At 47.1% G+C, this 27,422-nt stretch overlaps 1 protein-coding gene across 3 annotated transcripts; it reads left to right on the top strand.

Moving 5' to 3' along the window:
* Positions 1-7,420: 7,420 nt before the first annotated feature.
* JPT1 (Jupiter microtubule associated homolog 1) lies at positions 7,421-26,560 on the top strand. Of its 3 annotated transcripts, none has more exons than XM_023211842.1 (5): positions 7,421-7,762; positions 13,683-13,825; positions 15,033-15,130; positions 16,010-16,028; positions 25,554-26,560. In XM_023211842.1, exons 1-5 carry the CDS (start codon positions 7,707-7,709, stop codon positions 25,700-25,702), a joined length of 465 nt encoding a protein of 154 aa, XP_023067610.1. In that variant the 5' UTR covers positions 7,421-7,706; the 3' UTR covers positions 25,703-26,560. The 3 variants fall into 3 exon arrangements, with proteins under 3 accessions (XP_023067610.1, XP_023067611.1, XP_023067612.1); XM_023211843.2 differs by lacking the exon at positions 25,554-26,560 and adding an exon at positions 17,873-18,255 and having other exon boundaries at positions 7,582-7,762; XM_023211844.1 differs by lacking the exon at positions 16,010-16,028 and having other exon boundaries at positions 7,582-7,762.
* Positions 26,561-27,422: the final 862 nt, after the last annotated feature.

Here is a 27,422-nt window from a genome sequence, read left to right as displayed (position 1 = left end):
ACTTTTAGTAGAGACGGAATTTCACCATGTTGACCAGGCTGGTCTCAAACTCCTGACCTCAAGTGGTTTGCCCACCTCGGCCTCCCAAAGTGCTGGGATTAGAGGCGTGAGCCACTGTGTCTGGCCTTACATTTATTTTTTAATAAAACTAGTTATGGGGTCTTGCTATGTTGTCCAGGCTTGTCTTGAACTCCAGGGCTCAAGCAATCCTCCTGCCTCAACCTCTCAAACTGCTAGGATTACAGGTATGAGCCACTGTGCCTAGCCCATTCTCCTCATACCTGCATTTTAAAAGCAGGTGAAATTGACAAGTATATAAGGCAGTGGGTTTTTGTTGTTGTTGTTTTTTTGAGAAGTCTCACTCTGTCATCCAGGCTGGAGTGCAGTGGCATGATCTTGGCTCAATGCAACCTCCGCCTCCAGGTTCAAGCGATTCTCCTGCCTCAGTCTCCTGAGTAGTTGGGATTACAGGTGTGTACCACCATGCTTGACGAATTTTTGTATTTTTAGTAGAGACGGATTTTCACCATGTTAGCCAAGCTGGTCTCAAACTCCTGACCTTAGGTAATCTGGCCTCCCAAAGTACTGGGCTAATAGGCATGAGCAATTGCGCCCGGCCATAGCTGTGACTTTTTCTTTTTTCTTTTTTTTCTTTTTTGAGACGGAGTCTTGCCCTGTCACCCAGGCTGGAGTGCAATGTCGCCATCTCAGCTCACTGCAATCTCTGCCTCCCGGGTTCAAGTGATTCCCCTGCCTCAGCCCCCTGAGTAGCTGGGACTACAGGCACGTGCCACCACGCCCAGCTAATTTTTTGTAACTTTAGTAGAGATGCAGTTTTACCATGTTGGCCAGGCTGGTCTTGAACTCCTGACCTTGTGATCTGCCCGCCTTGGCCTCCCAAAGTTTTGGGATTACAGGCATGAGCCACCGTGCCCGGCTTTTTTTTTTTTTTTTTGAGATGGAGTCTCACTCTGTTGCCCAGGCTAGAGTGCAGTGGCGCAATCTCAGCTCACTGCAAGCTCCGCCTTCAGGGTTCACACCATTCCCCTGCCTCAGCCCCTCGAGTAGCTGGGACTACAGGTGCCCGCCACTGTGCCCGGCTAATTTTTTGTATTTTTAGTAGAGATAGGGTTTCACCGTGTTAGCCAGGATGGTCTTGATCTCCTGACCTCGTGATCCACTCGCCTCGGCCTCCCAAAGTGTTGGGATTACAGGCCTGAGCCACCACCGCCCCCCTGCTTTTTTTTTTCTTTTTTTCTTTTTTTTGAGACGGAATCTAACTCTGTTGCCAGGCTGGAATGCAGTGGTGGGATCTCAGCTCACTGCAACTTTGGCCTCTCAGGTTCAAGTGATTCTTCTGCCTCAGCCTCCTGAATAGCTGGGACTACAGGCACGTGCTGCCATGCCTGGCTAATTTTTGTATTTTTAGTAGAGATGGTGTTTCAGAGTTAGCCAAGATGGCCTTGATCTGTTGACCTTGTGATCTGCCCGCCTCAGCTTCCCAAAGTGTTGAGATTACAGGCGTGAGCCAACACGCATCTGGCCAGCAGTGGTTTTAAAATGAAATCTTTTTTTTTTTTTTTTTTTTTTTGAGGCGGAGTCTCGCTCTGTCGCCCGGACTGGGGTGCAGTGGCCGGATCTCAGCTCACTGCAAGCTCTGCCTCCCGGGTTTATGCCATTCTCCTGCCTCAGCCTCCGGAGTAGCTGGGACTACAGGCTCCCGCCACCTCGCCCGGCTAGTTTTTTTTTTTTTTGTATTTTTAGTAGAGACGGGGTTTCACCGTGTTAGCCAGGATGGTCTCGATCTCCTGACCTCGTGATCCGCCCGTCTCGGCCTCCCAAAGTGCTGGGATTACAGGCTTGAGCCACCGCGCCCGGCCTAAAATGAAATCTTATGGAAACCTGGTATTGTTTTATGAGGACAGTCATGAAAAAGGTGACAAAGGACAGAGGGAGAGAGGGCCAGGATCTGGGACCCTCTGCCCAGTTTTAACCACAGCTGCTTTGCTGTTAATTCTATTTTATATATATGAATTTTGCTTTCAGAGAAGTTCAAGAGGCTGGGCACAGTTAACTCAAGCCTGTAATCTCAGCACATTGGGAGGCAGAGGTGGGAGGATCCTTTGGAGCCAGTTCGAGAGCAGCCTGAGTGACATAGCAAGACTGTCTCAACCACAACAAAATCGAGGTGTGGTGGCATGTGCCTGTAGTCCCAGCTACTCAGGAGGCTGATGTGGGAGGATTCCTTGAGTCCAGGAAGTGGAGGCTGCAGAGAGCTGAGATTGTGCCACTGCACTCTAGCCTGGGTTATTTAGAACAAGACTGTGTCTAAAAAAAAATAAGTTTAAGAAACACTGCTCTAGGTCACGAAGAAGCTGTTAGACCCTTCCTTGTCATCAGAATTAATCTTTCTTCTGTTTCCTTTGATTTTTTGGTTAACTTGAGAACTTAAACAAATATGCCAAATAGGCCAACAGCCTTACTCACTTGTTTGTTTTACATACATTTGCTGTGATTCATAAATCAGATTAGATTAAAAGGGTTCTCCTGGGACTGATTCCTTACCTTTGCAGCAAAGGTTCTCAGCCTAAGCTGTAAATGAGAATTACCTGTTTAACATTTTAAAGACGCCGGGCGCGGTGGCTCAAGCCTGTAATCCCAGCACTTTGGGAGGCCGAGACGGGTGGATCACGAGGTCAGGAGATCGAGACCATCCTGGTCTACACGGTGAAACCCCGTCTCTACTAAAAATACAAAAAACTAGCCGGGCAAGGTGGCGGGCGCCTGTAGTCCCAGCTACTCGGGAGGCTGAGGCAGGAGAATGGCGTAAACCCGGGAGGCGGAGCTTGCCGTGAGCTGAGATCCGGCCACTGCACTCCAGCCTGGGTGACAGAAAAAACCCCTACAAAAAAAAAAAAAAAAAAAAAAAAAAAAAACATTTTAAAGATATCCATGACTAAACCCTGACCCCAGAAATTGCAATTTAGTAGATTTTGGGTGGAGACCTGGTATTCATTTGTATTCTTCAAAAATCTCATAGGTGATTCTGATGTGCAGCCAGGATGGGGCACTTCTAATAGAAAGTTTTCTGGGTTTTTTTTTTTTTTTTTGAGACGGAGTCTTGCTCTGTTGCCCGGGCTGGAGTAAGTACAGTGGCCGGATCTCAGCTCACTGCAAGCTCTGCCTCCCGGGTTTACGCCATTCTCCTGCCTCAGCCTCCGGAGTAGCTGGGACTACAGGCGCCCGCCACTTCGCCCGGCTAGTTTTTTGTATTTTTAGTAGAGACGGGGTTTCACCGTGTTAGCCAGGATGGTCTCGATCTCCTGACCTCGTGATCCGCCCGTCTCGGCCTCCCAAAGTGCTGGGATTACAGGCTTGAGCCACCGCGCCCGGCCAAGTTTTCTGGTTTTTTTGAGATGGAGTCTTGCCCTGTCAACCAGGCTAGAGTGCAGTGGTATGATCTGGGCTCAGTGCAACCTCCGCCTCCCGGGTTCAAGCGATTCTCCTGCCTCAGCCTCCCGACCAGCTGGGACTACAGGGGTGTGCCACCACGCCCAGCTAATTTTTGTATTTTTAGTAGAGATGGGGGTTTCACCATATTGGCCAGGCTGGACTTGAACTCCTGACCTCGTGATCCACCCACCTCGGCCTCCCAAAGTGCTGGGATTACAGACGTGAGCCACTTTGCCTGTCCTGCATGTACATTCTTGTATTTATCTCATTCCAGCCCTCATAATTCAGAACAGGTGTCAGAGGCGTTTGAACTAGAGCAACTCCATCTTGAATAAGTTCTGGATAAAATAAGGCTGAGACCTAATGGGCTGCAATCCCAGACAATTGGGCGTTCTAAGTCACAGGATGAGATAGGAAGTCAGCACAAGATACAGGTCATAAAGATCTTGCTGATAAAAGAGTTTTCAGTTAAGAAGTCGGTCAAAACTCACCAAAACCAAGATGGCAATGAGAGTCATCCTAAAAATTAGCTGGGCGTGGTGGTGGGCGCCTGTAGTCTCAGCTACTTGGGAGGTCGAGGCAGAAGAATTGTGTGAACCTGGGAGGCAGAGCTTGCAGTGAGCCACGATTGCGCCACTGCACTCTAGCCTGAGTGACAAAGCAAGTCTCCATCTCAAAAAAAGAGAGAGTCATCCTCACTGCTACAGCCTCTCCAGCACCATGACAGTTTACAAATGCCATGGCAACATCAGGAAGTTACCCTATGTGGTCTAAAAAGGGGAGAAACCCTCAGTTCTGGGTATTGTCCAGCCCTTGTTTAGCATATAATCAAGAAATAACTGGCCGGCGCGGTGGCTCATACCTGTAATCCCAGCACTTTGGGAGGCCGAGGCGGGCGGATCATGAGGTCAGGAGATCAAGACCATCCTGGTTAACACGGTAAAACCCCGTCTCTACTAAAAATAAAAAAAATTATCTGGGCGTGGTGGTGGGCACCTGTAGTCCCTGCTACCTTGGGAGGCTGAGGGAGGAGAATAGCGTGAACCTGGGAGGCAGAGGTTGCAGTGAGCTGAGATCACGCCACTGCACCCCAGCCTGGGCGACAGAGCAAGACTCCATCTCAAAAAAAAAAAAAGAAAAAAAAGAAAAAAGAGGCTTGAGGGCATGAATGATGTACCAGTGTCTTATATTGGGAAAAGGCAAAACCAGAACTTCAGTCTTTTGACTTCTAGTCTATTGTAACATTGCCTCACCAAGCTATCTTCTACTAGACTGCAAGGAAATAAGTACAACCTGAAAATGTAAGCCAAAGGACCCCGTGAGTCAAGTCCAAACCCCTCATTTAACATACAAGTATGTGATTGCTTTATAAATAAGTGTGATAATAAAATGGACTATCACTTTGATGACTTGTATATTGAGCCAAGCAGTTTCCATCCATGGGGTCATTTAGTCCTCAAAACTCCATGGACCCCAGGTACTATTGTGTGTTTATTTCAGAAAGGTGAAAACTAGTGCTCAGAAAAGGTAAGGGTTATGATTCCAATCCCAATTTCTCCCATGAGAGTCTGAGCCAGCAACCACTATACTCCACTACCTCCTAGTTGGTAATTATATGGTTTCTGAGGAAGGCATGCTCACTGACTAGATTGGTCTGATTTTTTGTTTTCTTTTAAGGTTTTGGAAATGTAGGCTCAGCCATTTAAGAATGGGAAGATTGGACAGGCGCAGTGGCTCACGCCTGTAATCTCAGCACTTTGGGAGGCCGAGGCAGGCAGATCACAAGGTCAGGAGACCATCCTGGCTAACGCAGTGAAACCCCGTTTCTACTAAAAATACCAAAATTAGCCGGGTGTGGTGGTGGTTGCCTGAAGTCCCAGCTACTCGGGAGGCTGAGGCAGGAGAATGGCGTCAACCTGGGAGGCGGAGCTTGCAGTGAGCTGAGATTGCGCCACTGCACTCCAGCCTAGGCGACAGAGCAAGACTCCATCTCAAAAAAAAAAAATATTGGGAAGATTGGCCAGGCATGTGGTGGTTCATGCCTCTAATCCCAGCACTTTGGGAGGCTAAGGTGGGTGGATACGAGGTCAGGAGAGTGAGACTATGCTGGCTAACATGGCGAAACCCTGTCTCCACTAATAAACTACAAAAAATTAGCCAGGCATAATGGTGTGCACCTGTAGTCCCAGCTACTCGGGAGGCTGAGGCAGGAGAATCACTTGAACCTGGGAGGTGGAGGTTGCAGTGAGCAGAGATCGCACCACTGTACTCCAGCCTGAGTGACAGAGCAAGACTCTGTCTCAAAAAAAAAAAAAAAAAAGGCTGGGCGCGGTGGCTCAAGCCTGTAATCCCAGCACTTTGGGAGGCCGAGACGGGCGGATCACCAGGTCAGGAGATCGAGACCATCCTGGCTAACATGGTGAAACCCTGTCTCTACTACAAAATATAAAAAACTAGCCAGGTGAGGTGGCGGGCGCCTGTAGTCCCAGCTACTTGGGAGGCTGAGGCAGGAGAATGGCCTAAACCCGGGAGGCGGAGCTTGCAGTGAGCCAAGATCACGCCACTGCACTCCAGCCTGGGCGACAGAGCGAGACTCAGTCTCAAAAAAAAAAAACAAAAAACCCCCAAAAAAATAAAAATAAAAAAATAAAGGAATGGTAAGATTTTGGCCAGGTGTGGTGGCTTACGCCTGTAATCCCCGCACTTTGGGAGGCCAAGGAAGGTGGATCACCTGAGGTCAGGAGTTTGAGACCAGCCTGGCCAATATGGTGAAATGCCATCTCGACTAAAAATACAAAAATTAGACAGGGGTGGTGGCGCGTGCCTGTAGTTCCAGCTACTAGGAAGGCTGAGGCAGGAGAATTGCTGAGGCAGGAGAATTGCTTGAACCTGGAAGATGGAGGTTGCATTGAGCGCCATTGCACTCTAGTCTGGGTGACAAGAGCGAAACTCCACTTCAAAAAAAGAAAGAAAAAAAAGGGAACTTTCTAAAGCAAACAAGTGGTGTGCTTCACGCTGTTGTGGTAAGCACATAAATGCATGATCCATGCTTTCTAGAAGAGAACTTCTCACTGGCTTTTCATGAAAGCCCAGGGGGAGGGTGGTTAACCTAGACTGCCCAGAATACAAACTTCCAACTACCTGGAAGGTGGCTTTGCAAAGAGGAATGTGGTTCAATTATTATGGAAATATTGAGCAGACATCTGCCTTGAGGAAATATGCAAGACATGAGAAGGGCTTATCTATCAACTGCCTGCCCTCTTTTGCCCAAGGCTTTCCTATTATGATCTTGTAAACCATCATTCCTGAGTCCTCCAAGTGTGTCTGCATTTGTTGCATGGATAGATTTACCCAGACAGGTGGAAGAGTCATGACTTAAGGGTTATAAACAGCTGCAGAGGCCTGAGCTGCGCCCATAGTCTTGGTAGCAGGGAATGAGGCCATTCCTGGTGCCAGGCATTAACCAGCCTTAGAATAGGCCTCCAGATAGGAGCGACTGTAATTTTCATCCAGTACATGCACCACCCATTACAAGTAAACAGTAACATTAAAATGTAAAGAATTTCCAGTCCTTTTAAAAGGGATCATCTTGGCGCGCTGTCTGTTGCTGACTCATAGTGCTGCTGCTTTGAGACTATTAGGTTTCTAAATGGGACACACAGTAGGTATTCAATAAATAAATGTCAACTTGTTGCAGTACTTTTCATCCTTTAAGGAGGATGCCCTTACTATTCCACCATCAGTAAAGCAAATGAGAGAATAGTAACAGTGACAAATCTCCCTTCTGCTTGCCGAGGTTGTAACTCCCCAAGAAAGAGCTTCACCCTCTGTCAGGTAACGTTTTAAAGTGACAGCCAGCACGACTTGTACCCAGCGCGAGGTAGATTCTCCTTCTGTCCAATCATCGCCGAGATTTTGGGGTGGGGGAGGGGAGAGCGTCCCAAGGCCTTCCCAGTCCAGGAAGGGGGCGGGCTTAGGCTGAGCCGTGGCCGCCACAGCCCATCGTAATGCCGCATGGTGCTTGGCACTCCAGAGAACCAATAGGAACGAAAGGGTTCATTTGAATCGGCCAATGCCGGCGGATTAGGGGGAGGGAGTTGAGAACTCTATAAAGGCGTCGATCGCCCGGACAGGCAGCGGCAGCGGCTCCTGCGGCGGTGGCCGGCTGTTGGGTGTGGAGTTTCCCTGGGCACCTCGGGTCCGACCCTTTGAGCGTTCTGCTCCCGCGCCAGCCTACCTCGCTCCTCGGCGCCATGACCACGACGACCACCTTCAAGGGAGTCGACCCTAACAGCAGGAATAGCTCCCGGTGAGGCAACCGGGTTGTGCCCGAGCCGCACGGGGCTGAGGGGCCGGGAGGGCCGCTGCCGGCGGGGCCTCGCGCCGGTCGTTGCGGGTAACAAGCCCGGTGCGCTGTGCTCGCGCCGGGGCGGCTGGCGGGGTTCTGCCGTCGGCGCCGCCTTTGTGCCGCCTGGCGAGTCCTGCGCGCCGGCCCCACCCGGGTCCCTGCTGTTCTCCATTCATTCCTCCCACGGAGCCAGGGGCTGGGGAGGCCGGGGCTGGTCGCCCCTCGGAGCACGGCCGGTTTTCGTTAATCGGAACCTGTGGGGAGGGCTTCCCTTTCTCCTGTGGGCATCCGGGCTGGTCCATCCCCAGGGTGGTGGGCTTGGCCCCCCAGGTGCCCGGGGAGCCTTTAGGGCCCCATGCATGGTCAGGCCCCATTGTCCCATTGCTGGGCCACGCGCTCCTGCCTTTGGCCCGTGGCATGCGGTTGGTCTTGCTCTCGCGCGCAGCCATCGGATCCGGAGACCGGATCGATTAGGTCCGGGGGGCTCCTTACCCTCGCCGTGCCCCCACTCCTTATTCGGACCTACCTGGCGGGTGCATTTGTGGTCGGGCGGGGCTGGTCATCACGACCCTTCACCCCGCATTCAGGACCCAACCGTTCTTTCCCTCCTCGAAGTGCCTCCCCTCTTCAAAGTGTCTCCCCTTTCCTAACAAAGGAAAGACCCCTTCTCCCCCTCCCTGCGCTCATTTCTAAGAGGGAGGGGTAATGAGCCAACCCGAGTGGGTTTTCTGCGCTTAAACCTTCGGACCATGGTCTTTGCATCCTACCTTCGCTTCCTCCTTTGACGTTTGCCCAATGAGTTCATCCCTGGCCCTGGTTCCCTTGCAGGAGGAGGTTTCTTGTTCTTGGGCGGGGCCGGAGACATCCATTGTCTCTAACGTGGTAGCTCTACCTGGGAAGCGGGGGATTTTTCTTGCCCTTCATCCCACTGCTTTTTGGGCTTAGGACACTGGGTACAGTGTTTGGACAGGAACCCTTTTCAAGTCCTCGCTTAACTTGGTGGAAGGGTTTGGATTCTGTGGAAGGTGTCCACATTGTCTCAGCTAATTGCACGCTGTTCTTTAAGGTGGGTTACAGTTATGTCTGGGATCCTCCTCAAGGCTTGGAGGAAGCTTAAATTTCACTTTTTTGAGCATGTATTTTACATCGATTATGACCTGCATTCATGTGTGGCTAGCCTTGGGGTCCTGGCCAAGTGGCACAAAGGGAGCCATTTTGTGGGGCTAAGAAGACACGTGAAATAGCAATATCTCACAGGGGTTAGAGAACTTGGGAACAAAAAGCACGCCTCACTCAGCAATAGAGCCTTAGGAGGAAAGCATGGGAAATGACATTCCTTTACAACTCATTTCTTTCAGGTTTACAAGGTCAAAAAGACTGGGTAAGATTCAAAAAAATAAATTGGTGATTACTGGGATAGGGAACTTGAGTAGCACAGGAAACTGGTTGCTCCCTTTCTGTTTTCTTCCCAATGAGATAATTTTTTCAGAGGACAGGAACAGATTGAGCCTTGGTTTTTCATTTTGTGTTATGAGGCCAACTTTCTGCCGGTTAGACTTCAGTCGTCAGAATGATAATGTGTAATCTGGGGTTTTATTCTTTGGGGTTGAGTTCATATTAGTGTTTTGCAAAGAATTTCAGTAATCAGGTCAAATGAATCCTCACACTTAGTTTTTTCATATGTACATTTGAAATGTGAGACAAATGAGTTTTGATCCTGTGGAATGAATGTTTAATTCACCTTTTGCCATCAATTTCCCTCCAGTATTGTGCTCTAGGGACTGTAGTAGCATTGTCATTTTATTGTCTCTCTACCTTCCCTTTTTCTATAATCTCACCTAATTCTCATAAACTTAATTTTATCCAATAATGTTCTCCTGGCCCCATAAACTCGTTATAAATTTAGTCTGGTAAGGAATGATCTGCAAAGATATACGGAAACTTCGGGAGTTAAAGAGAAGAAAGAAAAGGAGTAATTTTTAAAAAATCGTTATCTACAGTACATGGACACATTTTTGTTCAGTCTTAAATATATAATCCTGATTTAGTTGTCATGTATGATTCTGAAGGAATAGTAGGATCCTAAAACATTGAGATACTTTCTGCCTTATGATCTACATCCTTTGTTTGGGGATGTCTCACTATTACAAATGGTCTCTACAACACTGACGTCATCCGAGTTGGTTACTACCTGCTATTGCAGGAGGAACAGAGAGCTTTAGAAAGTTGGATTAATTAGAGTTTTGACTTGCTCTTAAAGTGGTGTTTGGGTACTAGTGTCTTTGTCTTGATTTTTTTTTTTTTTTTTGGAGACGGAGTTTTGCTCTTCTTGCCCAGGCTGGAGTGCAATGGTGCAATCTCTGCTCACCTTCGCCTTCCGAGTTCAAGCGATTCTCCTGCCTCAGCCTCCTGACTAGCTGAGATTACAGACATGCACCACCACACCCAGCTAATTTTGTATTTTTAGTAGAGACAAGGTTTCTCCATGTTGGCCAGGCTGGTCTCAAACTCCCGACCCTCAGGTGATCCGCCCGCCTTGGCCTCCCAAAGTTCTGGGATTACAGGCGTGAGCTACCGCGCCCGGCCTTATTTTTTAAAATTAATTTTTTTTTTGAGACATAGTCTCACTCTGTTGCCAGGCTGTAGTGCAGTGGCACGATCTCCGGCTCATTGCAACCTCTGCCTCACGGGTTCAAGTGATTCTTCTGCTTCAGCCTCCCGAATAGCTGGGACTACAGGCACATGCCACCACGCCCAGCTAATTTTTGTACTTTTTTAGTAGTGACAGAGTTTCACCACGTTGGCCAGGATGGTCTCGATCTCTTGACCTCGTGATCCGCCTTCCTTAGCCTCTCAAAGTGCTGGGAAAACAGGCATGAGCCACCGCTCCTGGCCTTAATTTTATTATTAATATTATTAGAGACGGAGTCTTGCACTTTTGCCCAGGCTGGAGTGCAGTTGCACGATCTTAGCTCACTGTAGCCTCTGCCTCCTGGGTTCAAGCGATTCTCCTACCTCAGCCTCCTGAGTAGCTGGGATTACAGGTTCGTGCCACCACACCCATCTAGAAGTGCTATATATTCTTTTTTTTTTTTGAGATGGAGTCTGGCTCTGTCACCCGGGCTGGAGTGCAGTGGCTGGATCTCGGCTCACTGCAAGCTCCGCCTCCCGGGTTTACGCCATTCTTCTGCCTAAGCCTCCAGAGTAGCTGGGACTACAGGCGCCCACCGCATCGCCCGGTTAGTTTTTTTGTATTTTTTTTAGTAGAGACGGGGTTTCACCGTGTTAGCCAGGATGCTCTCGATCTCCTGACCTCGTGATCCACCCGTCTCGGCCTCCCAAAGTGCTGGGATTACAGGCTTGAGCCACCGCGCCCGGCCGAAGTGCTATATATTCTTGGAAAAATGTTTCTTGGCGGGGCGTGCTGGCTCACGCCTGTAATCCCAGCAGGTCAGGAGTTGAGGTCAGGAGTTGGAGACCAGCCTGACCAACATGGTGAAACTCCGTCTCTACTGAAAGTACAAAAATTAGCTGTTTGTGGTGGTGGCGGGCGCCTGTAATCCCAGCTACTCAGGAGGCTGAGGTAGGAAAATCGCTTGAACCTGGGAGGTGGAGGTTGCAGTGAGCTGAGAGATTGCACCACTACACTCAAGCCTGGGCGACAAGAGCGAGATTGCGCCTCAAAAAAAAAAGAAAGAAAAAAAAGTATTTCCATAAAACCACCTGCATTTTTTGTTTTGAGAGGTGGCATGAGGAGTTAAATTGAGTTTTTCCAAGGAGGAGACAAATTGGTCAACCTATGGCAGGAAGATTTAGAAATGGTAAAAAATGTATTACCATGTTGGAACAGAGAGCTATAGATGATGTTCAAAGGAATACTGACATAGACCATGCCATGAAATCTACTTAATTTCTCATACTGACTTTGTCCTCATGGGTAGTTACTTAAGTTTATTGTGAGAATAGTGAGGTACAAATATGTAAATGGCTTTTTAGTGAGGTTGAGATAGAAGAGACTATTATCAGCTCTTCTTGGGCTTCTAAATTGGTTAAGCCAACTTTGTGCGTGTGCATGTGCGTGTAAATGCATAAGTGATTAGAGATGGGGATCTTACTATGTTGCCTAGGCTGGCCTTGAACTCCTGGGCTCAAGCAATCCTCCTGACTCAGCTTCCAGAATGACTGGGACTACAAGGGCCTGCTACTGACTGTGCCCAAGTTGTTTATCTAGTTGAAAATAAGAAGGAAGTGATTTTTTAAAAATATATTTACTTTTTTTGGCTGGGCGCAGTGGCTCACGCCTGTAATCCCAGCACTTTGGGAGGCCGAGGCGGGCGGATCATGAGGTCAGGAGATCAAGAGCATCCTGACTAACACAGTGAAATCCTGTCTCTACTAAAAACACAAAAAATTAGCCAAGTGTGGTGGCGGGCACCTGTCGTCCCAGCTACTCAGGAGGCTAAGGCAGGAGAATGGCGTGAACCTGGGAAGTAGAGCTTGCACTGAGCTGAGAGCGTGCCACTGTACTCCAGCCTGGGTGACAGAGTGAGACTTCGTCTCAAAAAAAAAAAAAAAAATTACTTTTTACATTTTGAGACAGAGTCTTGCTCTGTCACACAGGCTGGAGTTCAGCGGTGTGAACAAAGCTCACTGCAGCCTTAACCTCCTGGGCTTAAGCGATCCTTCTGTCTCAGAGTCCGGTGTAGCTGGGATCACAGGCATGCGCCACTACACTTGGCTAGTTTTTAATTTTTTTTTTATAGAAACGGGGTCTTGCCATGTTGCCCAGGCTGGTCTTGAACTCCTAGGCTCAAATGATGATCCTGCCTTGGCCTCCTAGAGTGCTGGGATTACAGGTGTGTGCCACTGTGCCTGGAAACGATTTTTAAATGAATAATAACAAGAAATGCTTCTAAACTTCTTTGCAAATATATTCAGCCAAGCCCAGTAGAGTAAGGTGCATTAGGTCTTTTGCCATTTCCAAAAAGGGAGCACCAACCAGGTTGTTAAATTTGTGATGAGTTCCACGCTGTTTGAGCTGCCTTGTGTGATCGATGACCTTATTACAAGTATTATAGGCCGGGCGCGGTGGCTCAAGCCTGTAATCCCAGCACTTTGGGAGGCCGAGACGGGCGGATCACGAGGTCAGGAGATCGAGACTATCCTGGCTAAGAAGGTGAAGCCCCGTTTCTACTAAAAATACAAAAAAATAGCCGGGCGTGGTGGCGGCGCCTGTAGTCCCAGCTACTGGAGAGGCTGAGGCAGGAGAATGGCGTGAACCCGGGAGGTGGAGCTTGCAGTGAGCTGAGATCCAGCCACTGCACTCCAGCCCGGGCGACAGACCGAGACTCCGTCTCAAAAAAAAAAAAAAAAAAACAAGTATTATAAAGCAGTACTTAACATCCAGCATTGAATGTAGACGCTGATGGAGGTGTTTCCTTTTCCCGTTAGCAGCCATCTGTTGTGGGAGTGAGGGAGATGAATGGGTGAAGAAAGTGAAATGAAAGTTGTCTGGCCGGGCGCGGTGGCTCAAGCCTGTAATCCCAGCACTTTGGGAGGCCGAGACGGGCGGATCACGAGGTCAGGAGATCGAGACCATCCTGGCTAACACGGTGAAACCCTGCCTCTACTAAAAATACAAAAACTAGCTGGGCGAGGTGGCGGGCGCCTGTAGTCTCAGCTACTTGGGAGGCTGAGGCAGGAGAATGGCGTAAACCTGGGAGGCAGAGCTTGCAGTGAGCTGAGATCCGGCCACCGCACTCCAGCCTGGGCGACAGAGCCAGACTCCGCCTCAAAAAAAAAAAAAAAAGTTGTCTGAAAAGATTTATGCCAAGAAATGTTTCAGTATGATCTGAAGTTGATGTTTTGCCATTATTTGTAGGGTTTTGCGGCCTCCGGGTGGTGGATCCAATTTTTCATTAGGTTTTGATGAACCAACAGAACAACCTGTGAGGAAGAACAAAATGGCCTCTAATATCTTTGGGACACCTGAAGAAAATCAAGCTTCTTGGGCCAAGTCGGCAGGTACTCTTCTTATCTGTGCTCACTGTTCAAAGGGATGGGCCCAGCATCAACAGCCACAGATGCAGCCTGGGTCACCAACGTGTGCCCCCGTGTCTAAAAAACAAAACAAAACAAAACAAAAATTAGCTGGTGGTAGTGGCAGTGTGCCTTTAGTCCTGATACTCGGGAAGCTGAGGTGGGAGGATTGCTGAGCTTGGGAGGTGGAGGCTGCAGTGAGCTGTGATTGAGCCACTGCCCTCCAGCCTAGGTGACAGAGTGAAACCCTATGTCAAAAACAAACAAGAAAAACCAATTACAGCTGGTTTTGAACTAATAACAAAATCTAGCTTAATGGTAATAAACAACAGTTTAGATTAGCTTGAGAGGAAAGAAATGGGAAATACTGAGAGGCTATGTGATGTATCAGAGTAAGGACTGAAGTCAGACTGAGTTAATGTTTAAGTGATCAGCTCAACTTCCTTAAGACTGTTTCCTCATTTCATAATATGAAACTAACATATAACGTCAATTGCTGAAGTGTGTTTTTTTTTTTTTTTTTTGAGACAGAGTCTCATTCTGTTGCCCAGGCTGGAGTGCAGAGTGCAGTGGTGCCAACTTGGCTCACTGCAACCTCCACCTCCCGAGTTCAAGTGATTCTTCTGCCTCAGCCTCCCGAGTAGCTAGGATTATAAGCATGCACCACCACGTCCAGCTAATTTTTATATTTTTATTTTTATTTTTTTTTGAGACGGAGTCTGGCTCTGTCGCCCAGGCTGGAGTGCGGTGGCTGGATCTCAGCTCACTACAAGCTCCACCTCCCAGGTTTAGGCCATTCTCCTGCCTCCGCCTCCCAAGTAGCTGGGACTATAGGCGTCCGCCTTGTTGCCCAGCTAGTTTTTTTTTGTATTCTTTAGTAGAGGCAGGGTTTCACCGTATTAGCCAGGATGGTCTCGATCTCCTGACCTGGTGATCCGCCCGTCTCGGCCTCCCAAAGTGCTGGGATTACAGGCTTGAGCCACCGCGCCTGGCTAATTTTTATATTTTTAGTAGAGACAGGGTTTCACCCTGTTGGCCAGGCTGGTCTTGAACTCCTGACCTCAGGTGATCCGCCCGCCTTGGCCTCCCAAAGTGCTGGGGTTACAGGCATGAGCCACCATACCCACCCTGAAGTGTTTTGCTTTAGAGTTTTTCTATTATATTTCTGAAGAAAGTATATTTTTATTTTTAGGTGCCAAGTCTAGTGGTGGCAGGGAAGACTTGGAGTCATCTGGACTGCAGAGAAGGAACTCCTCTGAAGCAAGTTCCGGAGACTTCTTAGATCTGAAGGTCAGTGTGACAGCATGAGGCCAGAAAGGCTTTGAGGTCAATATGATTCTGAAATTTGTACTGAGTTTCAGTTCTCCCACTGGAATTTTACATTGATGTAGTTAGGAAAGGGACTGGGCCATATTGATAATGGAAGATTGATAGTAAAATCATAGAAGTGTGTTAACATGGTCTCAGTCTGTTTCTGTACCTCTTTTACCATTAGGATTTGTTTTATCTCCCATCTTGATTTTTGGAACTTGTAGATCTTTCTCACTTCCTGTGTGTCTCATATATAGAAGCGTTTCTGAGTTCAAGGGCTGTTTTTTTGCAGATACTGCTTTGTGTTGAACTCCATAAGACTAGTGCTGGCATTACCATTAGTTGTGTCTGCAATTGAGTACTGCCACCAAGCTCCCCAGGGTGTGTGCTACAAAGTGGAAAGACCCTGCCCGACTGAGCACTAAAGCCCTCAGAGCACAGTGAGGCGTCACCTGTCTGAGTGCCGAGAGAACTGGAGAAGGGCTTTGGAACTGATAGGGGTCCTTCCGCAACTAGATGAGGGGAAAGGAGAGAGATGAAAGGATAGATTCACCAGTTTTCCATTCTAATAAAAGATCACTGAAATGTTAATTGGTGTTAGGTCATCAGAGGAAATGTTGGGTTTTTATTTTTTTGTTTTAGATGTGGTACTGGCACTAGAGCAATTTATCATGCAGAATTGTTGCATAGCATTGTCCTAAGTTGGACAGAGGTAGCCGACTGACCCTGTACTTGATTGCATCACAATGAAATGTCACATTTGGTTTCAAGTAGATGTTCGCTGCTATGAACTATGACTGTTTTGTGTGTTCCAAAATTAAAATAGGAAGTAAATTTTTGAATTTTTTTCTTTTCTAGGGAGAAGGTGATATTCATGGTGAGTACTTCTGAAGACCAAATTTCTGGCTTTGTCCATGGTTTCAGGACAGATCTGAATCTTGATTTAAATCATGTCTTGGGGAAAGAGACGGGGGAGTGAAACCTGGCCATGCCCCAAGTGCCGCCATACTCTGGGTGGAGAGGAATAAAAATGAAACTGGAAAGTTAGTAAACATGGCCACATTTGTAATCTGCCAGTAATGCGATCAATGCTAGAAATGTAATAGAAGGGAAAAAACAGAGAATCCTTTAAAATTACATATATTGGCTGGGCATGGTGGCTCACGCCTGTAATCTCAACACTTTGGGAGGCTGAGGCGGGTGGAATGCTTGAGCCCAGGAGTTCAAGACCAGCCTGGAAACATGGCAAAACCCTGTTTCTATAAAAAAGTACAAAAATTAGCCTGGCATGGTTACACATGCCTGTAGTCCAGCTACTCGGGAGGCTCAGGTCGGAGGATTACTTGAGCCCAGGACATGGAGGTTGCAGTGAGCAGAGATCACACTCCAGTATGGGTGACAGAGTGAGACCTTGCCTTAAAAAAATAAACTAAACCAAAATATATCTATACACACACATACATATTAATCAGGTATTTATTAAACTTAATGAGAACTTTTTTTTTTTTTTGAGACCAGATGTCTCTCTGTTGCCAAGGCTGGAGTGCAGTGGGCAATCACAGCTCACTGTGGCTTCCCTGGGCTTAGGTGATCCTCCCACCTCAGCCTCCTGAGTAGCTGGGACTACAGGGGTACACCACCACACCTTGCTAATTTCTTTTTATTTTTAGTAGAGATAAGGTCTCACTATGTTGCCCAGGCTGGTCTCAAACTCCTGAGCTTAAGTGATCCTCCCACCTCAGCCTCCCCAAAGTGTTGATATTACTGGCATGAACCACAGCGTCCAGCTGAGAGTTTTTTGTATTTATGTAGTTATTTATTACAGACTAGCTAAGTGCAGTATTGAGAAGAGGGGAATGAGTAAAACAAGGAGCTTGATCTGTAACTATGAACAATCTAGATAACTCACACCAGCCAGAGAGAGCTTTTTAATATAAGCATTTCAAGCTCAGCTCACAGCATCTATTTTACAAAGTTCATTTGTTTTTATAGGGAGGTGCTTATTCAGCAAGACATTGGTTACCTGCTTGGTGATTTTGTAAATGATGATTTAGGGGGCAGATGTAATTTTTCAGCTAACCATCCATATTACCAATTATAGGTGGAAATGAGCTGTGATCATTGACTTAATTATCTTAAATCTTGGAAGTATTTATTGGCATTTCTTTAATAAGTGCTGAAGAATTGCTGACGAATGCAAGGTTTGTAAGTGTCAGGCAGTAGCAATCGGTGAAGTGCAGCAGTCACAAGGCCCTCTGGTCTAGACAGAAGCAGCAGCTTCCTCTTCAGGCCTTTTCCTACCCTTGTGTTTTGTGGTGTGCTTACAAGGACACACGGAAAGGTTGAAGAAGCAGATTCCTCTCCTGCCTTCCACGCAGTGTTTTGTTTTTTGGTTTTTTTTTTTTTTTTTTGAGTTGGAGTCTGGCTCTGTCACCCAGGCTGGAGTGTAGTGGCAGGATCTCAGCTCACTGTAACCTCTGCCTCCCGGGTTCAAGCAATTCTCCTGGGTCAGCCTCCTGAATAGATTGGATTACAGGCACACGGCACCATGAGCCGGGCGCGTGAGCCACTGCACCCGGCCTCACAGTGTTTCTTGGTGGGGCTTAGAGGAGAAGCTTCTGAGCCTTTGGGAGCATTGCCTGGGTTCTTCCTTATAGGACCTGTTTAGGGGGAAAACACTCAGACGTGTTTTTCCTCTTTTTTTTACACCACAACAATCAGCAACACAGAAGAAGACACCTGTGACCAAATGTTGGGGGGTTTCTCCCCACACACCAATCAGTGGACACCAGCTGGGAGTCCTCCAATCCAGTTTCTACACCCTCTATCAGAAGATAACCTCAGATTCAACAGGTTGAGAGTCAGTCCCACAAGACCACCCCTTCCTTCCCATCAGTTGTAAGCCTGGGCCTCTGGCACTTCTGACCGACTGGCTTCAAGTTGGGGTTCCTGTGACTCTTATGGTTTTAATTTGCTAGAGAGGTTCACAGAAAGAACTTAGGGAAACATTTATGTTTACAAGTTCATTATGAATATATGATACATATATTTTTAATTTTTTTCTAAACTGAATCTTGCTCTGTTTCCCAGATTGGAGTGCAGTGTCGCCCTCACAGCTCACTGCAACCTCAAACTCCTGAGCTCAAGCAATCCTCCTGCCTCAGCCTCCCGAGTAGCTGGGATATACGTGTATGCCACCATGCCTGGCTAATTTTTTTTCTTTTTTGTAGAGATGTGGTCTCACTATGTTATGTTACACAGGCTAGTCATGTGATTCTCCCGCCTCAGCCTTCAAAAGTATTGAGATTACAGGCATGAGCCACTGCACCTGGGTTTTTACGAAGGATATTTGAAAGGATACAAATCAACAGCCGGGTGAGGGGATACATGGGGCCCGGTAGGGAAAGGTGTCAAGTGCAGGAGCTCCCATACCGTGGAGTTGGGGTGTGCCACCCTCCTGGCACATGGATGAGTTGTTGCACCTTCCTGTCAGCTTCCACATGTTCAGTTATCTAGAAGTCCTCAGAATCCATCCTTTTGGGTGTTTTTTTTTGAGTTTTAAGACTGGGTTTTGCTCTCACCCTGGCTAGAGTGCAGTGGTGTAATCATGGCTCACTGTAGCCTCCACCTCCTGGACTCAAGCAATCTTCCCACCTTCGCCTCCCAAAGTGAGCCACCGTGCCCAGCCCCTTTTGGGTTTTTTTTTCTTGAGATGGAGATTCGCTCTTTTTTTTTTGAGATGGAGTCTCACTCTGTTTCCTAGGCTAGAGTGCAGTTGTGCGATCTTGGCTCACTGCATCCTCCGCCTCCCGGGTTCAAGCGATTCTCCTTAGCCTCCTGAGTAGCTGGGATTACAGGCACCCACCACCACACCCAGGTAATTTTTTTATTTTTAGTAGAGACAGGGTTTCGCCATGTTGGTCAGGCTGGTCTGGAACTCCTGACCTCAGGTGATCCACCCTTCTCGGCCTCCTAAAGTGCTAGGATTACGAGTGTGAGCCACCGTGCCTGGCCAAGTTTCACACTTTTTGCCCAGGCTGGAGTGAAATGGCATGATCTCGGCTCACTGCAACCTCCGCCTCTTGAGTTTAAGCAATTCTCGTGTCTCAGCCTCCTGAATAGCTGAGATTACACGTGCACACCACTACACCTGGCTAATTTTGTATTTTTAGTAGAGACGAGGTTTTACCATGTTGGCCAGGCTGGTCTTGAACTCCTGACCTCCAGTAATCCACCCGCTTTGGCTTTCCAAAGTGCTGGGATTATAGGCATGAGCCACCATGCCTGGCCCCTTTTGGTTTTTTATGGAGGCTTCATTACATAAGCATGATTGACAACTGTAGAGAAATGTGATTAGACAAAAAGAGTTTGATTTCATACCAGTGGACTGAACAAGGAGACTCAGAAGGCCCATCTGTTCAGATTCTTGGCCTCTCCGCGTAGCATTCCCTCCTCCAGGGTATGGAGCAGAACCCTCTGGCTTGAGGGTCTTTTGACCTGCCATCAGATTACAGTCCTGCCCTGGACTGATGAAAGGAGGACAGGAGGTCACAAACAGATTCTGTTTCCTGAGGGCTGTTCCTGAGGCTTAATGTACCCCATTATAACAAAAGACTATAGCAAGGGCTATGGGAGTTACTGGCCAGTAGCCATGGACAAAAACAGATTGTGTGTGTGTGTGTATTTTCATCCATGTATGTATATCATAATATCACAGGACCAGTTACTTTTGCATTGGACCGAAGATGTATGTATTAATTACTGTTTGTGTTCTATTTGTACCATTCTGGAAAGACTTCTGGAGGTAAAATCTAGGTTTTTTGATTCCACTGCTTGCTTCCTTCCTTCCCTCCCCTCCTTCTCTGACGGAGTTTCACTCTTGTTGTCCAGGCTGGAGCACAGTGGCACGATCTTGGCTCACTCCTGCCTCCTGGGTTCAAGTGATTCTCCTACCTCAGCCTCCCTGAGTAGCTGGGACTACAAGGCCCGCCACCACGCCTGGCCAAGTTTTTTTTTTTTTATTAGTAGTAAAGACAGAATTTCACCATGTTGGCCAGGCTGGTCTTGAACTCCTGACCTCAGGCCGATCCACCTGCCTCGGCCTCTCAAAGTGCTGGGATTACAGGTGTAAGCTACTGTGCCTGGCCTTTTTCCTTTAAGTTTTTGACCGGATACATTCTGTGTTGCTGACTGCTGCAACTTTTAGTTCATCTGTCTTAAAATGACAAAGGGCACAATAATATTTTTTCTTTACTGAGACAGGTTCTTAACTGTTGCCTGGGCCACAAGTGCAGTGGTACAATCGCCATTCACTGCAGCCCTGGCTTCTGGGTTCAAGCCGTCTTCTTGTCTCAGCTTCCCTAGTCGTGGGGGCTACAGCTGCATGCTGCCACGCCTGGCTCATTTTTGTAGTTTTGTTTTTGAGACGGAGTCTTGCTCTGTTGCCCAGGCTAGAATGCAGTGGCATGATCTCAGCTCACTGCAGCTTCCACCTCCTGGGTTCAAGCAATTCTCCTGCCTCAGCCTCCTAAGTAGCTGGGATTACAGGTGCCCGCCACTGTGTCCGGCTAATTTTTGTGTTTTTAGTAGAGACGGGGTTTCACCATCTTGCCCAGGCTAGTCTCGAACTTCTTACCTCGTGATCCACCCGCCTCGGCCTCCCAAAGTGTTGGGATTACAGGCACGAGCCACCGCGCTTGGCCAGTTTTTGTAGAGACAGGGTTTTGCCATGTTTCCCAGGCTAGTCCTGGGTTCATGTTGATCTTCCTGCCTTGGCCTCCCAAAATTCTGGGATTACAGGTATAAGCCACTGTGCCTGGCTGGGGTACAGTAATAAGATACAGCTGGAGGATGAAAGGTCAACCCCAATTCAGTTTAAGATAGATTCCCTTTGGATGTACAGGAAGTTTCTTTTACCTCCTGGGCTATTAAACGCAGGAATGGCTACAGGAATGACTTTGGAGTTTCCATCTTGAGAAATCTTTTAAGAGGGAGAAGGTCCGGGCAGTTCAGGCGGGAAGCCTCCCTGACTCTGGGCAAGTTAGAGGGTCAGTATATTTCTTCCAGTTCTGATTCTTGGATGCTTACAATGAATCATTTCTATTCAGATAGAGGTGTCTTTGTTCAGTTATCTTATTGATGTGCCAAAGAAGAGAGACAAGTTAGGAGTGTCTAAAATGTATATTTTGGTAGAAATAATTTCATTTACAGCCTTTTTTTTTTTTAATTATCTTCAGCAGACAAAAGCTTTCTGTGTCAAATTGGTATAAAAGTTTCTAAACATTTGGCTGGGCACGGTGGCTCACGCCTGTAATCCCAGCACTTTGGGAGGCCGAGGTGTGCGGATCATGAGGTCAAGAGATCAAGACCATCCTAGCCAACATGGTGAAACCCCGTCTTTAAAAATACAAAAATTAGCCACGCATGGTGGTGCACGCGTGTAATTCCAGCTACTCGGGAGGTTGAGGCAGGACAGTCGCTTGAACCCGAGAGGTGAAGGTTGCAGTGAGCCGAGATTGCACCACGGCACTCCAGCCTGGCAAGAGAGAGACTCCATCTAAATAAATAAATAAATAAAAGTTTCTAAACACTTACTCTCAATTCCTGTACTTACCTCATTATAGGCTGGAAACAAACCTCCCTCCCTCCTCTGTGACTGGAGTATTTCTGACTGGACAGACATTTATTTAATTTATTTTTGAGACAGAGTCTCACTCTGTCACCCAGGCTGGAGTGCAGTGGCACGATCTTGGCTCACTTCAAACTCCGCCTCCCGGGTTCAAGCGATTCTCCTGCCCCAGCCTCCCGAGTATCTGTGAATACAGGTGCGCACACACACCAGGCTACGTTTTGTACTTTTGTAGAGATGGGGTTTCACCATGTTGGCCAAGCTGGTCTCAACTCCTGATCTCAGGTGATGCGGCTGCCTTGGCCTCCCAAAGTGCTGGGATTTACAGGCGTGAGCCACTGCACCTGGCCTGGACAGATATTTAAAGTAAGGCCTATTGCTGCTTGTTTAGTCTCCATGGGTGCTTTTTTTTCTTCTTCTTCTTCTTCTTTATTAGTATGTTATGTATTTGTGAAAAACAAAACAGTTCTAGTAATAATGTAAGACAAATATAAGATTAGTAGGATTGAGCTTGATTCATCTGAAGAGGACTTTATGAAAATGAACCACCATGGCAGGACTGCAAGGTAATTTTTTGTTCTTCAGAATGTTCCTTAACTGCTTGATTCAGACAGGGAATGAAGACTTCAGTAGATCCTGTATGTATAGCAGGAGGCCGTGTCCCACCTGCAGAAATGAAACTGCTTGAACTAACAAGTTGTCTCAGTCCGAATTCTCTTTATCTTGAATATTTTAAATGTGGAGTTTTGTTTTTCTTTTATATTTACAATTATATTTAGGTTATTTCAGGGGCACTTATTGTAGGACTTGTGTATCTGAGCCAACACATTTTATCTTCTTTTTTTTTTTTTTATTTTTTTTGAGACGGAGTTTCGCTCTGTCGCCCAGGCTGGGGTGCAGTGGCACGATCTCGGCTCACTGCACGCTCCACGTCCAGGGTTCACGCCATTCTCCTGCCTCAGCCTCCCAAGTAGCTGGGACTACAGGCTCCCGCTGCCACGCCCGGCTAATTTTTTGCATTTTTAGTAGAGACAGGGTTTCACTGTGTTAGCCAGGATGGTCTCGATCTCCTGACCTCATGTTCCACCCACCTTGGCCTCTGAAAGTGCTGGGATTACAGGTGTGACATCTTGCTTCTTCTACAATGGATGTAACCATAGGAAACTAATGGGTGACCTTCTCTGAGTTTTAGTTCATAATTGCGACGGCTATTGTTCTGAAAAGCTTCATACTCTATTTTTGCTTGTAGTTAAATAGTATAGAACATTTTATATGTTACTTCCTAGAATGTTCCAGAAATTCATGAAATGTTAAAAGCAGCAGTAGCATGTTAACATTAACAAAGCATCAAAAATAAATAAAATAAATGTCCAGTCAGAAATAGTGCAGCCACAAAAGAGGGAGGTTTGTTTGTTTCTAGCCTTTACTAATGAGGTAAGTACATGAATTGAGAATAAGTGTTTAAAAACTTTTTTTTTTTATAAGACAGAGTCTCTCTGTTGCCAGGCTGGAGTGCAGTAGCGTGATCTTGGCTCCCTACAACCTCCGCCTCCTGGGTTTAAGCGATTTTCCTGCCTCAGCCTCCTGAGTAGCTGGCATTACAGGTACACACCACCATGCCTGGGTAATTTTGTATTTTTAGTTGAGATGGGGTTGCTCCATGTTGGTCAGGCTGGTCTCGAACTCCTGACCTCAGGTGATCCACCCGCCTTGGCCTCCCAAAGTGCTGGGATTACAGGTATGAGCCACCATGTCCAGCAAGAATATACATTTTTAGTTTAAAGACCTCTTCTTGGCTGGGCACACCTGAGGCTATAACCCCAGCTACTTGGGAGGCTGAGGCAGGAGAATTGCTTGAGCCCGGGAGGCAGAGGTTACAGTGAGCCAAGATTGCGCTACTGTACTCCAGTCTGGATGACAGAATGAGACTCAGTCTCAAAAAAAAAAAAAAAAAAAATTCCATTAATATAGGAGCGTTACTGACTGCCCTTACTGCCTTTTCAGGCAAAAGGGCTTCTATGAAATATTTGTACAAATATCTTAGAATATGCAACTTAATTTGATTGGTTCATACTGAAATAAACTTGCTATTAAAAAGAAAACTAGGGCCGAGTATGGAGGCTCACACCTGTAGTCCCAGCACTTTGGGAGGCCGAGGCAGGTGGATCGCCTGAGGTCGGGAGTTTGAGACCAGCCTGGCCAACATGGTGAAACCCTGTCTCTACTGAAAATACAAAAAATTAGTCGGGCGTTGTAGCATGCACCTGTAATCCCAGCTATTTGGGAGGCTGAAGTAGGAGAATCGCTTGAGCCCAGGAGGTGGAGGTTGCAGTGAGCCAAGATCACACCACAGCACTCCAGCCTGGACAACAAGAGCGAAACTCCATCTCAAAAAAAAAAAAAAAAAAAAAAAGAAAACTAGGCAGTGGCTTAATGCCATAATCCCAGCACTTTGGGAGGCCAAGGTAGGCAGCTTACTTGAGGCCAGGAGTTCGAGACCAGCCTGGCCAACACGGCGAAACCCTGCCTCTACTAAAAATACAAAAATTAATCAGGCATGGTGGTGCGTGCCTGTAATCCCAGCTACTTGGGAGGCTGAGGCAGGAGAATTGCTTGAATCTGGGAGGCAGAGGTTAAAGACCCTGTCTCAAAAAAAAAAAAAAAAGAAAGAAAACTAGGCTGTGTGAAGGGTGAAGGTGGCTCATGCCTATAATCCCAGCACTTTGGGATGCTGAGATGGGAGGGAGGATACTTGAGCCCAGGAATTTGAGACCAGCCTGGGTGACATAAGGAGACTCCATCTTTTAAAAATAAAAAAAATACAAAAAATAGCCAGTTGTGGTGGTGCACACCTATAGTCCCAGCTGTTTGGGAGACTGATACAGGAGGACTGCTTGAGCCCAGGAGTTTGAGGCTACAGTGGGCTGTGATTGAGCCACTGCACTCCAGCCTGGGCCACAGAGTGAAACCCTGTCTCAATATCCCTCACCACCACCCCCCGCAAAAAAAATTTTTTATAAAACATGTAAACTATTAAACTCTTAGTAAACATTTTCCTTTCATAGAAAATACAGAATTTTTGCATTCACTTTTCACTTTGAATCAGTGTTTTTTCTCGGTTTGGAAACAACCCCGACGAGAAACAATTCGTTTGGAAAGGTCGGATTGTTCCAGTTTTTTTTGCTGTCAGAGAATTGGATAAACAGCCTATGTCATGGGATAATTACTATAAAGAAATGAAGCTTGACAGTGAAGTGAGAGATTTGAAAAAATGCAGTTAATAAGGTGAATTACTACCCTGTTTGTAAATATGGATACATTTTCAAGAGTGAAAAAAAGGAAGTTGATACCATTTATGTTAAATGTAACCAAAACATGTTGCATGTTACCTGGCTAAATGTAAATAAATATACATAAAACAAGTGGACTAGAAGGCTGCACAGGACTTGCAGTGGGAGCTCTGGGAACAGTGAGAGCAGGACCCACCTGGAGCTGGAAGGGGCCAGAGAGCTAGAGTTCCCTGTTCTTAGTTAAAAATCTTCATGTCCTCATGTATTTGTGTAATTTAGAAAAGAACGTAAACAACAGATATGGGAAAGATGAACACTGGTGAATTCTGTGGAGTGGGAGCGTGGCGGGTGACTATTTTCTTTATACCTTTAGGTATGTTTCCAACCATCAAACCAAAAACAAACAAAAAAAAAACCCAGATCCTTAATCTTAACAGGAAATAGCTGTCGTTATGAGTGTTATTTCTATTCCCTGTTTTCATAGAAAATGTGGACACAGACTTGCCAGGCAGCCTGGGGCAGAGTGAAGAGAAGCCGGTGCCTGCTGCGCCTGTGCCCAGCCCAGTGGCCCCGGCCCCAGTGCCATCCAGAAGAAATCCCCCTGGCGGCAAGTCCAGCCTCGTGTTGGGTTAGCTCTGACTGTCCTGAACGCTGTCGTTTTGTCTGTTTTCTCCATGCTTGTGAACTGCACAACTTGAGCCTGACTGTACATCTCTTGGATTTGTTTCATTAAAAAGAAGCACTTTATGTACTGCTGTCTTTTTTTTTTTTTTTCTTTTTTTTCTTTTGAAGAACAGGTTTCTCTCTGTCCTGACTCCTGGGTCTGTGGGCCGTGGCATGAGTGTTTTCTAGTAGTAGATTGGAGGGAAAGCTTTGTGACACTTAGTACTGTGTTTTTAAGAACAAATAATTTGGTTCCAGATGTGTTAGAGGATCTTTTGTACTGAGGTTTTTAACACTTGGGTTTACCAAGCCTCAACTGGTCAGACCATGAACAGTCCCCAGGCACCGTTCCTGCCAGGCCTCAGCACAGGGAGTCTCTCCACAGAGCCTTCTTGGTGTTGCCCTAACTTGCCAGTGGCCTTTGCTCAGAGCCTCCTCCTGTGCCATGTGAACAATGAAGGGGCCTGTGCCTCATGCCTTGCCGCCTGCAAAGCAAAGAAACTGCCTTTTATTTTTTAACCTTAAAAAGTAGCCAGATAGTAACAAGACTGGCTGGCTGATGAGCAGAGCCTCTGCTCTCACAGAGGAAGGCTTGGATGTACAGTGAAACTGACCGGAACTAAAAGCAGTGAAGCAAGGGAGGCAATCACACCGAAGTGGGCCTTCATCCAGGAACGGGATCCCACAGGGGTGTTGTTTTAAATAACTTGATGCTGTGTGCATGATGCTGGTGCTTGACCGTGAAAGGAAAGTCTCATCCTTAAAATGTGTGTTGTATTTCACAATCCTGGACTGTTGCTTCAAGTAAACAATATCCACATTTTGAAACATTGTGTACTGTGTCTTCTTTTTGAGATGCTTTTCTCTTTGTCACTATAAATCCTGCCCACTGATTGGATGAGTCATTTGAAGTTAAATAGCCAGATGTGCCTGTTATTAGCTACTTGGGAAGCCAAGGCAAGAGGATGCTTGAGCCCAGGAGTTTGAGGCTATCCTGGGCAACATAGCGAGACCTCCTTAAAAAACAAAAACAACAGTTAAAACAGATGAAGACCCAGAGAGAAGTGGGTTTCTTTCTGAAGAAGTCTCTAAAGTAGGTTAGACTCTTCTACCTCCCCATTGTTCTGGGCAGTAACATTTTAAAGTGTTCTCCAAGACTGGGCAACATGGTGAAACCTCCTCTCTACCAAAAATAGCCAGGTGTGATGGCACACGACTAGTCAGGAGGCTGAGGCAGGAGGATTGCTTGAGCCTGTGAGATCAAGGCTGCAGTGAGCCAGGATTGTACCACTGCACTCCAGCCTGGGTGACAGCAAGACCCTGTCTCAAAAAAAGTGTTCTCCAACTTTAAATATGTGGGGATTTCTCCCCACCAGCAAGCAAGCAAGCAGTTCTGCAGTGGATACAGTTAGATGTCCTCCAATTTTTTTTTTTTTTTTTGGATACAGAGTCTTGTTCTGTGGCCTAGGCTAGAGTGCAGTGGTGTTATCTCAGCTCACTGCAAGCTCCGCCTCCCGGGTTCATGCCATTTTCCTGCCTCAGCCTCCAGCATAGCTGGGACTACAGGCGCCCGCCACCTCGCCCAGCTAATTTTTTGTATTTTTATTAGAGATGGTGTCACCGTGTTAGCCAGGATGGTCTCGATCTCCTGACCTCGTGATCCGCCCGCCTCGGCCTCCCAAAGTGCTGG

The sequence above is a fragment of the Piliocolobus tephrosceles genome, chromosome 16 (assembly GCF_002776525.5).
Source record: "Piliocolobus tephrosceles isolate RC106 chromosome 16, ASM277652v3, whole genome shotgun sequence".
Taxonomy (NCBI): Eukaryota; Metazoa; Chordata; class Mammalia; order Primates; family Cercopithecidae; genus Piliocolobus; species Piliocolobus tephrosceles.
Note: the sequence above shows the minus strand (reverse complement) of the source record. Positions and strands in the feature narration are given on the sequence as shown.

Excerpts from the sequence above, each read along its gene's own strand:
- JPT1 (XM_023211844.1), top strand. The coding sequence starts at position 7,707 with ATGACCACGACGACCACCTTCAAGGGAGTCGACCCTAACAGCAGGAAT. Across the intron at positions 13,826-15,032 it reads TTCTTGGGCCAAGTCGGCAG|GTGCCAAGTCTAGTGGTGGC; the intron begins GTACTCTTCTTA and ends TTTTATTTTTAG. Across the intron at positions 15,131-25,553 it reads GAGACTTCTTAGATCTGAAG|AAAATGTGGACACAGACTTG; the intron begins GTCAGTGTGACA and ends CTGTTTTCATAG.